This window comes from Mytilus edulis, chromosome 7 (assembly GCF_963676685.1).
Source record: "Mytilus edulis chromosome 7, xbMytEdul2.2, whole genome shotgun sequence".
Classification (NCBI taxonomy): Eukaryota; Metazoa; Mollusca; class Bivalvia; order Mytilida; family Mytilidae; genus Mytilus; species Mytilus edulis.
In genome coordinates this window covers 92,163,578-92,181,722 of record NC_092350.1, presented here as the reverse complement: position 1 = coordinate 92,181,722, position 18,145 = coordinate 92,163,578, and the positions used below count along the sequence as shown (strand labels likewise).

Below are 18,145 nucleotides of genomic sequence, written 5' to 3'. Positions count from 1 at the left end.
TTAGTACAATGCCTTTCTAAAATATCACTTATATGGAAAAGTCAAAAACATCAGCTATATGGAAAAGTCAAAAACTGCAAGGTAGGCATCTGTAATTGTGAGTGCTAATGAGACAACTCTCCATTCAAGACACAATTTGTAATAGTGAAGCATTCTAATATAACTCATGTATATCATTCCCAATGTGAATTTATAATTGTTTTGAATAAACGTTGAACAACAAAAATTCTTCCTTTGACGTTAACATTTTCTGACGTCAGACAAGCAAAGCAATGCATGTGGGTTTTTTTTTAAATTTGATAGATATTTTTGTGCTTTTTTGTAAAGGATTGTTTGTTTTGAGATTGTAACACAATGATGACTGGTGTACCATTATTTTGACTTTTATTTATTATGTCTGTTTTGTTCACAAATCGTTGTAAGTATAACGGAATTTGATGCGACTGTCATACAAGAGAGAGGTTTAGTGCTATAAAACCAGGTTCAGTCCGCCATTTGCTACGTTTTAAAATGTCTGTCCATTCGTTTGATGTGTATTGTCATTTTATTTTAATTTGCTATTTGATTTGGGACTTTACGATTGAACTTTCCTCGGTGTTCAGTATTTTTGTGATTTTACTTTCCATTATAGGCCATAGTAAGGTCTTCAAGATGCAGACTTGGATCACACCGAGCATGTTTATCTTGTTGTGTATATCCAAAAAAATAATTATGAACGATCTAAGTAAAAAACACTATTAGGTATTATGTATTTAGTACAGGAAATATGTATATCATAGATTTATAACAGAAATATACAAAATCAGTGCTAAACCACTATTTGTAAAATAGTTTTGCCTAGTATATCACAAGGCCCCTGACGTTATGTTTTTTTTAATGGAAATATAAAACGTTGGTCTATTATACCTCACCATATGGTTAAGCATATCTTTTCTATCGTCATTGTCTGACGTATTAGGTTGTTGCTACCAGAAATCGAAATCATTTGCTGCAGGAAAAAGTAGAAAAACAATAATTAAAATGAAAACAAAAATCCAAAACAGAAAGATACATAAACATGAAAGGGTGTGTTTTGTTTACTTGATGATCTACCAAATTTTTGTTTTGTTAATAAACCGATCTGTTCATTTACAGATAGAATCAGAGAAAATGAAAACAGAATCGTACAGGATATACAAATCAGTCAAATTTTAGACCATATGATGACACATCTAGTAATATCAGCAGACGACAGACGTGATATTGAACATTATCCTCGACAAGATGACCAGAACAAAGCATTGCTGGATATTGTTATTAAAAGGAGGGAACCTGCTTACAGTATGTTTGTTGATGGATTACGTAATTATGGATACGAGGATATCGCTAATGATTTGAAATATGATTTAGACGAAATGAATCTAAGTACAACATCAGCATCTACTGAAACGGCAGGTATGGCTGAAGGGTTTATTATAAACACAAGAAAAGAAGGTCTTATACTGAAAAAATTCAACTCCCATAAATACGCAACTCAGAAGAAAATTCAAAACGGAAAAACCCAAGTCAAATGGCACAATCAAATGATAAAACACATCAAATGAATGGACAACTACTGTCATATTCCTGACTTGCTACAGGCATTTTCAAATCATTTCAAAATCTTGTTACATATTCATTCAAATAAACTCGTCATAGATACCAGGACTAAATTTTGTATATACGCCAGACGCGCGTTTCGTCTTCAAAAGATTCATCAGTGATGCTCGAATCCAAAAAAGTAAAAAACAAAAAAAGCCAAATAAAGTACGAAGTTGAAGAGCATTGAGGATCAAAATTCCTAAATTCGTAAAAGTTTTGCCAAATCCAGCTTAAGTATGCATGAGGTAGAAAAGCCTAAGTATTTCAAAAATTCTAAATGTTGTAAACATATAATTTATAAATACAACCATATCAATGATAATTCATGTCAGCACAAAAAGTGCTGACTTCTGGGCTGGTGATACCCCCGGGGAAATAAATCTCCACCAGCAGTGGCATCGACCCAGTAGTAGTAAATAAACTCATCATAAAAACCAGGACCAAATTTAGTATATACCCCAGACGCGCGTTTTGTCTTTAAAAGACTCATCAGTGACACTCGAATCCACAAAAGTTGAAAAAGCCAAATAAAGTACGAAGTTGAAGAGCATTGAGGACCATAATTCCTAAAAGTTTTGCCAAATCCAGCTAAGCTAATCTATGCCTGAGGTAGAAAAGCCTTAGTATTTGAAAAATTCTAAATTTTGTAAACATATAATTTATAAATACAATGTATAACCATATCAATGATAATTCATGTCAGCACAAAAAGTGCTGACTACTGGGCTGGTGATACCTTTGGGGAAATAAATCTCCACCAGCAGTGGCATCGACCCAGTGGTAGTAAATAAACTCAAAATTGAAAAAAAAATGTTTTTGATTCTAAAGACTTTTTGCCAGATCATTTGCATCGTACTTAATTTATCATAAGTAAACCACTTTTCTTGCACACCAAAGTAGGTTACTGAGGGTATCATTAGCTCAGTAGTTAGTACTTTAGTGCTGACCTGATTTAGCAAACCTTTCTAAAATTGTCCGTTTATACATTTTGAAATTATTAAGAAACTAAGGTTTCAACTCCTCCAGACAAAGTTGACCTTAGATGAACTTGGCTATTTGTTTAAGGTATTTTTGTCATATAGCTCTTCATGCTCTTCAACGGTTTCGGTACTTATACATCCTCGGATTTAAAATGTTCGGCTTTAAGTGTTCCTGACGAAGGTAAATCCAGAAAAGCACTTCGAACGAATGAAACGTGTTATAAACAATTTTTAACTGGTATATAAGATGAATCTTTTAGGATGAATTTCAGTTTGTGTTATGTAACTATGATCTTGTGACATTGAGTAATCATGATCTCAGACATTGACATTGAGTAATCATGATCTCAGACATATTGACATTGAGACAATGACATTGAGTAAACATGATCTCAGATATTAACATTGAGTAATCAGGATCTCAGACATTAACATTGAGTAATCATGATCTCAGACATTATCATTGAGTAATCATGATCTCATACATTATCATTGAGTAATCATGATCTTATACATTAACATTGAGCAATCATGATATCATACATTATCATTGATCAATCATGATCTCATACACATTGAGTAATCATGATCTCAGACATTATCATTGAGTAATCATGATCTCGGACATTATCATTGAGTAATCATGATCTTATACATTAACATTGAGCAATCATGATCTCATACATTATCATTGATCAATCATGATCTCATACACATTGAGTAATCATGATCTCAGACATTATCATTGAGTAATCATGATCTCAGACATTAACATTGAGCAATCATGATCTCATACATTATCATTGAGCAATCATGATCTCAGACATTATCATTGAGCAATCATGATCTCAGACATTATCATTGAGCAATCATGATCTCAGACATTATGATTGAGTAATCATGATCTCAGACATTATCATTGAGTAATCATGATCTCAAACATTAACATTGAGCAATCATGATCTCAGACATTATCATTGAGTAATCATGATCTCAGACATTATCATTGAGTAATCATGATCTCAGACATTATCATTGAGTAATCATGATCTCATACCTTGGGATCAAGATTCTTTTCTACAGTTATAATGACGTCACAGTTAAGTAAATACCTGTAGATCCAACTGTAGAAACGAATCGTGAACATATATAATGCAAAGGCATTAGTTTTGGTCAACTATGAAAAAAATCAAAGTGAGAGAAAATAGAATACCAAACAAATTGGCAATTAAGTATAAATTGTGAATATGTATGTTTACCAGCTCCCTTCAAAATGTCAAATGCCTATCATATTGCTAAATTCAGAGCATACATCCCAATTCAATACATGCTATTTTTTTTTAAAGAAATGTATGATCAATCAATACTTCATTCTATGTGGACATTTAGCTTATTCATGAAACATTAGATTTAAGACAATGGTTAAAAAAAACACGAAACAATAGAAGCGGTAAGTACCTATAAAGAACCTACATAATATAATATACTATCTAAGACCAACTTTTTTTGACTGAGTTGAAACTGTAGTTTCTTCATAAATTTAAAATCTATAAACACAAATTAATAAAAAAAACGTTTGTTATAAATCATGTCAGTACCGAAGTACGAACTATTGAGCTGCAGATGATATCATAGGGAACTGAAAGTCCAGCTGAGGTTTCCATCCAGAGCTGTAAAATAAAATGAATACAGCATGTGTCTGAATGGTATTTCTGTACATGTATTTAACTTCATCATAAGTCATGAAAGGTCAATAGCACTAAAGTAAAAACAAATCTCTTGATATTTTGTAGGCTTATCAGACTGGAATGTTCCATTGTATAAAATTCGTCTACAGAAGAATTACCTCAATGTCATCACTGATATACAACATGACAGCATAGTAGATCATCTAATATCCAAAGAGGTAATGTCTGTTGATGATAGTAAGAAGATAGAGTCTGGTAAAACACCACAGGAAAAGAACAGGAATTTAATGGACATGATGTTGCGTAAAAATGAAATGGGTTTTTATGAATTCATCAAAGCCCTACGAAAAGACTCAGTTTATGCAGATCTTGCAGATCAAATAGAAAAGACTGACATAACGAGCAGAGATATGGCAACCCTTCGTAAATGCTTGAAATAGGATGAATGTATTTTCTTTCAGGAAAAAAACTGTACACGACAAGGTTACGACAGCTAGAAGAAACACCTGTAAACAATTTGTAGGAGGAGGAAAAGTCGATTCAATGTTCAATGATTTGGCCACTTAAACCATCTCTTATACTAAAATGGATCACAATATACTAGCGACATTTTTTATTTTATATTATGTATGTTGAAGTTTGTTTTTGTTGCAGTCCTGTGTTTCTGTTGTTCTGTTGTTTTCCTCCTAAACTGGATGTTTATCCCTCAGTTCTTTTTTGTAACTCAGATTGATTTTATCTCAATCAATGTAAGACTTTTAGACAACAGTATACTATTGTCACCTTCATTTATATTAAACATAGTTCATGTTATGGCAAGGAAAAAGCTAAAATATATACTCATCCCTTATAAGGGTGTTCATTCCTAAACACAAATCCCCTTTTGGGTGTTCGTTCCTAAACAGGTATGATAATTATAAAGCAGTCAAGACATTTTCTGTTTAAGAAAATAATTTTATTGTATTCAAAGGTCCAAACATTTGGCTGTGTGATAGATATTTATATTTATATTTATACCTGCCCTCCTTTCCGTTCTGAATGGGAGAATCCTGCTCAAATGGTGAAATTCGGGAAATCTCTCGGACGGGAGTATTGAATCTCCCTCTTTTGGATATTTTAACATTGAATGACAAGTCAACATTTACTAGGTTTTTGTGTCACTGATGAGGGTTATGTAACATGTAAATCACAGACCATGAAATTACTAGACAGCTAGGGTGTAAAACCTCGTGCTAAGTAAGCTTTGTGTTATATTAGAAACACTTCAAAGAAATTTCTAGTTACTTTCCATGTTTGGTCCTGTTTTTAGTTATCCTTATTAAAATAATATGTGGATTGATAAAACAATATAAATTAAATACAAATCGAACAAAGAATAACAAAAGGATGGCAATTAAATGTATTTGTATGCCTTAAGAAACAAAAAGTTATTATATTTTAAAAATCCATTTACAGAATTATACTTATATTCAATGTTTGAATTGAAATTTATAAGATAGGTATTGAACCTAAATTAATGAAAAGTGAATACAGATACACATAATGCACCATTTATGACAATATGGTTGAAATTGAAGTAGAGATAACTTATTACAAAGGTGTCCTGATGGAAGGCATATGTCAAAGATGATGAAAAAGTAAAGAAACAAACTACACACCTTGTATATAATATAACCATATTTAAAGAAAAAAGTATATCTATTAACTCTAATATGTGTTTTGTAGATGAATAAATAAACCAGTCATATATATTTCACTTGAAAATGTCGTTTTCGCAAAGTATCCCACTCAGCTGTCATAGCTGAGGGGGGTCACCCTCTTTGAAGGTTTCAGAGATTGGCAGGTATAAATATAAAGTATATGGCTCAAACTTCAAAGAATTTAAACGTATACTGAAAGACTTAACATTTGTTCCTTCTCAAACAGTTGTATTCACAAAGTGCAACCTAAATGAAATGGCATAACTTGATACAATATACTATATGTACCTTTTTTTTTATAAATTTTTAATAATCTACATAGCTTTATTAAGGTTATTACGAATTTCATTTCAGTCATAGTTTTGTATGTTAATCTCATAAAGATGGTTAAATTTACCTTAATAGTCAATTTAGGTCTAAATTGTAAGTCTAATGAATTATAACTATGTACATATTAAAATACTTCAGAGACCGTTTTCGTGTCTTTAAGGTGTTTATTAATTTTTGTCGAGCCTGCAACTTTTGTTGCAGAAAGCTCGACATAGGGATGGTGTTAGCTCACTTCTTAAAAGCTATATATTTTAGAAGGTGGAAGAAGTGGATGCTTCATATTTTGTATGTAGATGCCTCATGTTACAAAGTTTCTGTCATTCCATTGTCCTTGACCTCATTTTCATGGTTCAGTGACCACTTGAAAAAAAAAGTTCAGATTTTTTGTAATGTTAAATTCTCTCTTACTGTAAGTAATATGATAACTATATTTGGTATGTGCGTACCTTGCAAGGTCCTCATGCCCGTCAGACAGTTTTCACTTAACCTCGAACTCATTTCATGGATCAGTGAACAAGGTTAAGTTTTGGTGGTCAAGTCCATATCTCAGATACTATAAGCAATAGGTCTAGTATATTCAGTGTATGGAAGGACTGTAAGGTGTACATGTCCAACTGGCAGGTGTCATCTGACCTTGACCTTATTTTCATGGTTCAGTGGTTATAGTTAAGTTTTTGTGTTTTGGTCTGTTTTTCTCATACTTTATGCAATAGGTTTACTATATTTGTTGTATGGAATGATTGTAAGGTGTACATGTCTAGCGGGCAGATGTCATGTGACCTTGACCTCATTTTCATGGTTCAGTGGTCAAAGTTAAGTTTTTGAGTTTTGGTCTTTTTATCTAATACTATATGTCATAGGTCAACTATATTTGGTGTATGGAAATATTTTATGATCTTTATGTCAGTCGTGCAGGTTTTATTTGACCTTGACCTGGTTTTCACGGTTCATTCCTCAGTGTTAAGTTTTTGTGTTTTGGTCTATTTTCTTAAACTATAACAATAGGTCAACTATATTTGTTGTATGGAAGCATTGTTAGCTACAGGCACATGTCTGCCTGGCATATGGTTCAACTGACCTTGACCTCATTTTCATGGTTCATGTTAAGTTTATGTGACCGTCGTAATAAAGCTTTATATTTAGGAGTATGAACATAATATCAATGATTAGTAAAGAAGGCGAGACATTTCAGTGTGTGCACTCTTGTTGACAGTAGCTTGTTGTAAATAGAGTTAATCAGACAGCTACTTTTATTTGTACAGTTGTAAATAAAAATGTTTCTCCATCAATATAGTTTTGAACAGAAATGCAACGATATGCTTTTATTATGTAAATATAGCTGTTTCTACATAACATGGTATTTCACAACTTTTTTTTTGTATTTGACGTAATGCCACTGTATTGTTTATCAAACCCATCTTTATCTATCAGAAAGCAGAATTTTTAATCCAAACATACCAGTGATAATTGTTTTGTTATATTATATTCATCAATTATAAACAACTTTTGACGAGGTCTTTATGTAATGTATGGACCTGTATAGATTACATTGACCAAACACAAAGTCCCGAGTGTCAATATATAACGTACTGACCGAGTGAACAGGCCAATATATAACATACTGACTGAGTGAAAGTTCTTGATTTATATATCAAATATTTAATTAATGTACATGTATTATGACAATGGACTTTAATGTCTTTTCTGTTGTTTTTTTTTTTTCGTTGTATGTTTAAAGATTGTTAATATGCCTGTGAAAATATAAATATTCTTCCAACAACTTCACAGCTTGGTGCGTTAGCATTCTTGAATTCTACATATTTTAGCGGCAGCATTTAACATCATACCATTGATATTTTCCTCTGACAAACTTGCAAATTTTCTGTTCATTTACAGTGGTGCTTCCTCCATTGTTTTTATGTGTGACATCATAACAATTTCGGACCATCAATATACTTTAAAATAGAAACCAGGCATCAGATTCAGACAACAACTTTTGTAGCACGTAATCGTAATATCCAATGAAAACAGGAGAATTCTACATCATGTGTAATATTATAGGGTCATTGCATGAATATGGAGAATATTGTCCCGAGTAGAATTTTATATTGTATGAGCTTGCGAGTGCAATATATGTTCTACAAGGGACAATATTCCCCAATATTCATGCAATAACCCTTTAATTGTATAGCGATATAGCTAACTTTTGGTTACTTACTGTGGGAAATATTATATTGCTATTCAATAATATCAAATATGTGAAAGTGTTTGAGAATATATTAAATGTCAAAAAACATTTATTGACCTACACCCAATCAAATGTAGGGCATCTAACAAGTCATGCTATCTGCACTATGTGTTGTTTGTTAATGTTTTAGCGCAATGCTATACAACATTCTACTTGACTTGCCTTTATACATTTTTATGCCCCACCTACGATAGTAAAGGGGCATTATGTTTTCTGGTCTGTGGCTCCGTTCGTCGTACCGTCCTTTCGTCCGTCCGTCCTTTCGTCCGTCCAGGTTCAAGTTTTGGTCAAGGTAGTTTTTGATGAAGCTGAAGTCCAATCAACTTGAAACTTAGTACACTTGTTGCTTATGATATGCTCTTTCTAATTTTAATGCCAAATTAGATAATTACCTAATTTCACGGTCCATGGAACATGGAAAAGGATAGTGCGAGTGGGGCATCCGTGTACTTTGGACACATTCTTGTATTCGATTGTCACTGATGAGTCTTTTTGCTAAAATGAATTATAAGATGTCAAGATATTCTTGATACATATTCCTTATCAACTTTTCAAATAATACATGGTGGTCTTGGAGTATAGATTTTAGTTACTGATGGTGTTTATCACCCTAACTATGTGTTAAAGTGTTCTTTTATTTGTCTTTGTAAATTACTTTTAATGTATCATGCTCAGACTGTTTAAGGAATAACAGTACTGTAGTTGAAGAGTTGCCACCGTCAATTGTAGATTTGACGGTCGCAAATGCAATTTTACTGGCGACACATAGTGGAGACAGTAAAACCGAGATTTGCGACCGTCTAATCAAAATTGACGGTGGCAACTCTTCAACTACAGTACTGTTATTCGGATTCTCATGCATTACAAAAAGAAATAATACGATTTTTTTGATAAAATGTCTAAAGACAAATAACAAAAAAATCCGCGAAACTTTATGAATGATTTTGGCGCAAAGACGTCATGGGTAAACGTGACGTCATACAAATGAAAACTGGAAGATATTATGGTACCTGTACGATTCAAATTCGATTAAAATTAATACATTAAAACTGCGTATTCGAGGTAGGTGTTGTTTTATTTTCGATTATATAGCAGTATTCGAGCATTTGTTGATTCAATCAATTCAAAATGGCGGGTCCCTCCTTTGTTACGCCTGGTCAACTGTCGATTTGACGGCAACTTTTAGCCAATGAAAAAAATTGTTACATAAAAATTGCATTAGAATTGATAGTATCTGTTTGGTGGAGCTCGGTACTAAAACATCACACATTGTGTTATTGTGCTATTGCTATTTTTGTATTAATGTCTTTAATTTTTACTTAATATGTGCTTTGGTCGATATACCATTTTATCTTTTTGTTGACATATTTGTCTTTTTATATAGTGATTATAAGATTATAACACAATGTACTGCCCTATTTTTCACCTTCTTATCAATATGTCCGTTTGTATGACTTTTGCTTATGTGCTTTGGTCTAGATGCCATTTTGTTTTTCTTTGTTGACATCTTTGTCTTTTTCTATAGTGATTAAGATTATAACACAATGTACTGCAATATCATGTCTGTTTGTTTTGTTCAAAACATAGTTGTCCATATAATGGAATTATATGCAGCTATCATACCATTAAGAGGTTTACTTGCTTTAAAACCTGGTTTATTCCAACATTTCTACATAATAAAATGCCTGGACCAAGTTTAAAATATGACAGTTGTGATCCATTTGTTTTGGTGTGTTTGATCTTGTGATTTTGCTATTTAATAAGCATGTTAAGGAAACTTGTCGGTATATTTGTAATTTCACTTTTTTTTGTACACGATGAACACTATGACGTAATTTATAGGCAACTGTCCAGTCTTGTACTTGTTTGGCTTTATAAATATTTTGATTTGAGCGTCACTGATGAGTCTTATGAAGACAAAACGCACGTCTGGCGTACTTAATTATAATCCTAATAACTACTTCAAACTATTATAATACCTTTGATACATTGTAACTACTTCAACAATGAATAAACCTAGAATGTATAGTTGGCTATAAAAGGCCCCGGCATGACAAATATTGAACAATTCAATTGAAGAAACCAACGGCACAATTCATAACAAAATAATTTACGAAAAACAAATGACAGACGTGAAACAACAACCACGGAACTACAGACTCCAGACTTTGGTCAGGCAAATAAAGAATGTGGCAGGGTCAAACATAATTGTGAGCGCAAATGCCTCATCTAACCTGGGACAGTGTTTTATTAGTTATTTCATTTTCTTCTTATTATTCTTTAACTTCATTATTATCTATGTCTATTGGTTGTATGTGAACATGTTTAAATATTCAATAATATTCAATTGTGATTAGATTTTGCAATCGCAATAATAGTCAAGCTTGATAATTTTCTCCTATTACTCAAACCCCTAGACGTGTATATAAAATCGTATGCCTGATTATTCATCAATTTGTCAACCTTTTCCAATGCTAATACATTTTGTTTTCAAACTGTAATCATTAAATTTGCAAATCTGTTTTATTTTAAGGTAGAACAACACAAGATTGTTTACTTCTAATCTCTATCCTTACTGTTACTTTCTTATGACTGCACATAAATTAATAAAAGAGGTATATAAAGATAGATTTATCATTTAAATGAATACAATATAGTTGTTATGTAATCATTATGTAATCAATTATTATGCAATTAATGGCAAAATCTTGGTCAGTTCATTTGAATAAATTAAGCTCTGACATCTCTACTAAAAAAATAAGAAATTTTAACGTTATCTTAATCAACAGAGCAGGAGCTACAAAAGGGTGTCTCAAATTATCTGTATCGTATTCCATTGTCTCATAAATCTGTAATTAATGTAAACATCCTTACCACTTAATCGTAGATAATGTTTGATTAGGTGTAAAATTTTATCTATACATTCTATCCAAAATCTGAGATACCCTTTTGTAGATTATAGCACTAGGAACAACATGTTATAAAATCAAACCTCTCAGGGTATCCATGAAAAAGCTAATTTCAATTGAAAGTGGAAATTTCTTGTAAAATTTGGTAGACACAGTTAAAATTATAATTGATTACATAATTGTTGTATAATACTAACATTGCATTAATTTGAAAGAGTTATTTGATAGCTATCCACAAATACCACTTTTATGTTTTTTCAAGCATTATAAAGAAAGTTACAGCATTTTAAAACTGGGGTATTGGAGGTAAAAAATCTTTTATTGTGCTACCTTAAATACCTTGTAAATTAACAATTTTAATAAGTTATGATAAAGTTGTTTCTTTTGTTGTTGATGTGGTTATTGTGGCACTATATGTGTTTAGGAAGTATCTTATATTTTCATATATGTATAAACTGTTTGTGCACTCTACTATCCTTAAAGGTAAAACAAAACTACATACATTTTGTCAAGAAACCAAAGCAGCATTGACACGGTGAGCCCGACAGTCAAACCATCCACAAAATATACCAGAAGTGAAGGATACCTAAGTCATATTTAAACTCATAAGTGGAAGACAAGCTGAAAACTCCGGGCAAAATACAAACAACAGTTTACAAAATGCAACATAAAAAACTACAATGACATTGAACAATGAACGGGGTATACTTTGATTAAACTTCATATTTATCAGTAGAAACATTCATTTTAAGAAGAAGAAGATCTGATGAAAATAAAAGTTCCTTTGCAGCGATTCATTGGTTATTTTTTTCAAGTCCCCAATTTATGTACATTACTTGCAAGATCCTCATGGCTAGACAATTTACATACAGGTTAACAATAAAAAATTGTCAACTTAATAAGTTTAAATCTTCCATTTATTGTGCATTCTGGACACAAAATTTTCTCTGGATATGAATCCCGCCTTATCGACAAATAAATGATTTGGTATTCTATTATGCTTCCTTGTGAGCGTATAAGCTGATCAATGTTGTTGTTTAACATTTCTCATTCTCTAATACAATTTTCAAGATTATAGACTACTACAAAAGAAATTGGTAAAATGCGTCATTTAAGGGCAATAATAGGTTGAGTGACAGTCTTTATGAAATTGACAATGGGTAGATGCCATCATTTTTAACATATCTGCTCCTGTCAAGATTTTCTCTGTTTATAGCTTATAGTTAGTTTTTAATAGTATAAGAAAGATAATAGACAAAACTTGCATTGTATCCAAATGATCTGCTTGTTAGCCATGTCGGCCATGTTTGCTGCAAGGTGGAATCTGTGGACCCATTGTTGTAGTAGATACTATAATGACAATTTTGGAAACGTTTGGTTGCCGAGTAGTTTCACCCATACAAGACTTTGTTGGTTGTAAAGTGATGAGAAAAACTCCTTCACTCCTTCTGGCCCAGAGAAGTCTATGAGCAAATTTAAAATGTTCAATTGAAAACTAATTTAAATAATGATAAGGGGTCTTTAATTACACTACAAAGTGATGACCTGCCTATAACTAAACTACTGTGCCTAATTAAACCAAACTTGGCCTCAATCATTATTGGGATATCTTATTCTAGTTATTATGATTTTAACCTTATTTTACATGATTTCCAAAATCACAGTAGACACAGGTGAGCAACACAGGCTCTTGAGAGCTCTTAGAATAGTTAAACCTTTTCTTGCCAAATTTTAATTCTAAATAAAATGTATGTTCTCTTAAATTAATCTTATGATGTATGCATATATACAAAGATCAAAGTTGGACCTTCACTTGATGTTTTATATTCACAGGTTTTTCTTCTCAGTCTTCTTACAAAGTAATTGAAATAATTCACACTCTACAATTTGTTTCTTTACAGACATCTTCCATTTAAAAGTGCACCAGTGTCCGTCAAATATCTAAATGAGCTATAATAAACTAATTACAATTCCAATAAACATTCCCAGAGTGTTTGGGAATTGTGTGTGACATATTGAAAATGCTAATAATTTAATGCTAATGACACAATTTCTGTAATAACACCGATTAAGTTTTCATAATTTGATTTTTCTGTCGTATTATCTCCCTTTGTTATGAATTATCCATGTTATTTTTGTCTGTCTGTTGATAAGGATCTACAATTCGTCTATACACTGCCAAGAATTTGTCCCCTTTGTTATGAATTATCCATGTTGTCTGTCTGTTGATAAGTATCTACAATTCGTCTATACACTGCCAAGAATTTGTCCCCTTTGTTATGAATTATCCATGTTGTATCTCTGTTGATAAGGATCTACAATTCGTCTATACACTGCCAAGAATTTGTCCCCTTTGTTATGAATTATCCATGTTGTCTGTCTGTTGATAAGGATCTACAATTCGTCTATACACTGCCAAGAATTTGTCCCCTTTGTTTCTTGTGACCTTTTGACCTTCCTCTGTGCTGAAGTACAATTTTTCTACAACTTGGTCAGACTCCTGCAAAACATTCATAGAAATTTAGTTTTAAAGAAAAAATTCTATAAAACTCCTTGTTGTATAACATTATGTCTAGTTAGTCCTCCATAAAATTGTGGTTAAATAGTCCAGTTCCAAGAATACGGTTATTAGTTGAATATGTCATGTGACTTCCATCATCATGTGACCAAAAGATATACATTGTCAATTCTAACACATGCTGAGCAAAAGGGTGATTTTTTTTTTATCTTATAGTACACAAAATACACTATCTTTTCAGGTATAAGACATGGTTCCAGAAACGACTTATACCATAGAAGTTTCTACTATCTATACATTTTTGTCAGATGCCTACTTTTTTGTTTCTAATATAATGTATGCTGTCAGAGTTATCTTCTCCTGCTATATATTTATGTTACAATCTTATAACTGTATTCCGCAAAATATTTAGGTAATGTATTGTCGTCATTTTAATGTTAAAATTAACATTGCCATTAAAGCGGGAGGTATTGCATGCCACAAAACCAGGTGCAACCCAACAATATTTTCTTAAAATGCTCTGTACCAAGTCAGGAAAATGGTAATTTTAATGTTGTGTTTCCGTTGTGTCGTAGTTCTCTTATATTTGATGTGTTGTCCTCAGTTTAAGTTTGTAACAAGGATTTGTTTTTTTCTCTATCAATTTATGAATTTAGAACAGCGGTATACTACTGTTGCCTTTATTTAGAATTTTGGTCCTCAATGCTCTTTAATTTCGTACTATATTTTGGCCTTTTTAACTTTTTGGGATTTGAACGTCACTGATCGAGCCTTTTGAAGACGAAACATGAGTCTGGCTTAAAAACAAAATTTAATCCTGGTATATATGATGAGTTTATAGGAAGGGAAGGTGTTTGAATGTCTGATTTGTCTTTTTCAGCAGTTATCTTTCTAGAGTTTTTGGGTTTTTTCATCTCAAATTGATTTTTCTTTAACTAGTATCTTGTCTTGAATAAAAAAAAATTAAATTGGTGTCTTGTCCTGAATATGCATGAAATAGAAGCCACTGGACTCAAATCAAATATTTGAAAAGTCTATCAAACATAATTGGATTTGCTTACAAAAAACAGATGTTATTTTAGCACTGAGTTAAAAGTTAACCTTACCAATTCAGTATCAGGAATTCTTTCAAACAATGGAAACTCATCAAAATGGCTGACTATCCAGTCATGAAGATCTTTAACATCAGTGATAGTATACACTATACCCTAAAACAGTAAAAATGTCCAAAAACATGAACTTACAAAAAAAAATCAAAATTCTGAAATCTTTGCAGCATATATTGTAACAATTTATGAAGAATGTAAAACAAATATGAGATTATATTATTAGTTACATGATGTGTTAGTGACCTAATACCATATATATCATATTAGGTCACTAGCACACCATATAACAAATTTATCTTACTATCTTCACATGTGGTATTTTAACTAGTGGCCTATCAAAGTGATCAAGTCTATTTAAATACTTAGTATTAAGATCCTACCACCATTTGTCTATACAGAAAACAAATGCCAACAATAACAACTTTTCAGCTTTGAATTTGTTTTGTGGAATTATTTTAATCAATCATTACATATATCAATTTCTTCATCTGTTGAATCCTTTCAGATTTCTTTTTTTTTGTTTGAAAGGGAAGTAACTCTGTAATGCCAACAATTACAACTTGCTACCTTTAATTATGTTTTATTAACTTATTTCAACCGTTCATCATCAATGTCTTCGTCTGTTGAAACCTTTCAGATTATTCCTCAATATAGTGTTGTTTTTATAAAGGGTTGTGGCATCTATGTTGTTTTTTAAGGGAAGTAACTCCTTACTAAACCTATATGGTAACTAACCATGTATGGTAACTAACCATGTATGGTAACTAACCCTATATTTTTTAGGACACCCTATATCAAATATCAAGTCACTAAGTGTACTCCTTTAACCAATCATATCTCTATAAATCTATAGGAGGTAAGATAAATTTTAATATCAATTATTGTTTCATACAAGAGATTACTGTTATTTTATTTTATCTTTTCTTTTTACCTCTTTTTTACTAACTTTTTTTTCAAGATTATTTTTAGATTAAAAGGGGATGCGTACTATACACAGCCAAATACGGTATTATTGTAAAGACAAATACACCTGTAAATTATTAAAGACTGCATGTTGCCCTCTATATGCCCTTGTGATTTGTGTCTTTACAGTTGGAATTTCTTTGATAATTACTGTATTTATATTATCAAATGATTTTTCATATTTACAAATACTTGAATGTGATTGGTCTGTGAGTAGTCACTTACCTCAACAGCTATAACATAAGCATACTCTGCTAACAAGGTCTGGCTTTTAATTCTCCATTTGTGTTTAGTCCTTTTAAAATGTGGATCAAGAAACAAGAAAAACATTTTCTTTAACTATAAAATAAAGAGTACCTTATAATAGATCTTTATAGCGGAGTGTAAATTTTCCCTTATTTTCGTGGATAAAATAAAATCGCCAAAATAAATTCCACCAATTTAAAAGTGTACAAGGTATTAGTAAAAGTTCTTATCCTCCAAAATAATAACTGCCAAAATATGTCTTTTACCTCATTCAATGAAAATTGCATCCTCTAAAATAACCCGCTATACGGTAGGTAATATATAATAGTCTTGTTAAATGCAATGTATGTATAATTATAATTATTTAATATATAATTTTAAGGTGCAATGTATGTATATTTATATTTTTTTAATAACATTTTTTAATGTGCAATGTATATTTAATTATAATTATTTAATATATAATTTTAAGGTGCAATGTATATATAGTTATAATGAAACTAGTTTAGAAGAAACTTACTTGTCCTTTTCTGAAGAAATTAGGTAAATATTTCATGGCATTTGTCCTAATACATGCTATATTCTGGTACTTCTCAGTGTTTTGTGTTCTTAAAGCTTGAATACGGTCTTTAACATAATCTGAAACTTTAACTCTGATCTCCATACCAACCATCAGAGTGTCAGGAAACATGGGACATAAATCGACTGAAAACAAAATAATCTAACCTTTTTCAAATAAATATTTTTAATGACAGTTTTTACCAAAACTTGACAGAACAAAATGTATTTAAAAATGACCATGATTAATGTTTGACCTTGACATTCTTTACACCATGATTAATGTTTGACCTTGGCATTCTTTACACCATGATTAATGTTTGACCTTGGCATTCTTTACACCATGATTAATGTTTGACCTTGGCATTCTTTACACCATGATTAATGTTTGACCTTGGCATTCTTTACATTTGTTATTTCATTCTTTATTATCTTATAAAATTCTGCATATTTTAGTCATTCCTTATTTTAAAATTGAGAATGGAAATGGGGAATGTGCCAAAGAGATATCTTTTACCTGGTATTCGATATGGTGTGACTGACAGGTCAGCTTAAGTTAATATTAACAATGATTAATATAAAAGAATGTGTTTGTATTTCAGTTATGTACTTTATTACGATGACAAAGGATTAAATTGTAGGTTACTTTTATACCAAAAGAAAATAGTAATAAAAGACGACAGGTGCTTGCTAGAAGATATTCACACAAGTGTGATGCGTTGTAATGTTTCTTTTTAATTATATAATAAAGATACATGAGAAATAATCAAATCTGTATCATCCTTCAATGACCTTTGATGTTCTTTAAAAAATGAAATTTTTCTTGGTTGATAACATTAGATTTTGTCCGTTTTCATAAAAAAAAAGGATTGTTCATCCTTCCGTCCGTCTGATTGTACGTTGTCAACAATTCGAACAAGAACCAAAAAAAAAACCCACTTTCATCCATTTTTATGAAGCTATGGGGATATGTTTATTTATATTGGTGATTTATATATATTTTCGATTTTGGTATCCTAGTTAAGGGGTTTTCTAAACCTGACATAGCTGTGTTGGTTACAATCATTATAATGTAAAATTTTCGCACATTACAATGGAAACAGAGTTGTACTATTTAAGAAATCAGGGTCTATTAGTACTAATGTATGTGTATGTTTTTTTGATGGTATGAACCAGCAGGTCTTATGCGTTCATGTCACAGTTCTTTATTGAATATACATTGGAGTTCAGAATATTTGATAGCTATACTTTTTGTAAATTTCAGTTTAACAATAAT

The 18,145-nt window shown here is 31.4% G+C and overlaps 2 protein-coding genes across 2 annotated transcripts; one reads left to right on the top strand and one right to left on the bottom strand.

The window, feature by feature from the left end:
* Nucleotides 1-1,096: 1,096 nt before the first annotated feature.
* LOC139482464 (uncharacterized) lies at nucleotides 1,097-6,535 on the top strand. The gene is made up of 2 exons (XM_071266364.1): nucleotides 1,097-1,434; nucleotides 4,394-6,535. The coding sequence occupies exons 1-2, from the start codon at nucleotides 1,200-1,202 to the stop codon at nucleotides 4,726-4,728; spliced, it is 570 nt and encodes a 189-aa protein (XP_071122465.1). The 5' UTR covers nucleotides 1,097-1,199; the 3' UTR covers nucleotides 4,729-6,535.
* Nucleotides 6,536-12,105: 5,570 nt separating this feature from the next.
* Nucleotides 12,106-17,017, bottom strand: LOC139482463 (tRNA (guanine-N(7)-)-methyltransferase-like). Its single transcript, XM_071266363.1, has 4 exons — nucleotides 16,832-17,017; nucleotides 16,291-16,404; nucleotides 15,100-15,201; nucleotides 12,106-13,975 (listed from the first exon to the last, which is right to left on the bottom strand). The coding sequence occupies exons 1-4, from the start codon at nucleotides 17,000-17,002 to the stop codon at nucleotides 13,832-13,834; spliced, it is 531 nt and encodes a 176-aa protein (XP_071122464.1). The 5' UTR covers nucleotides 17,003-17,017; the 3' UTR covers nucleotides 12,106-13,831.
* Nucleotides 17,018-18,145: the final 1,128 nt, after the last annotated feature.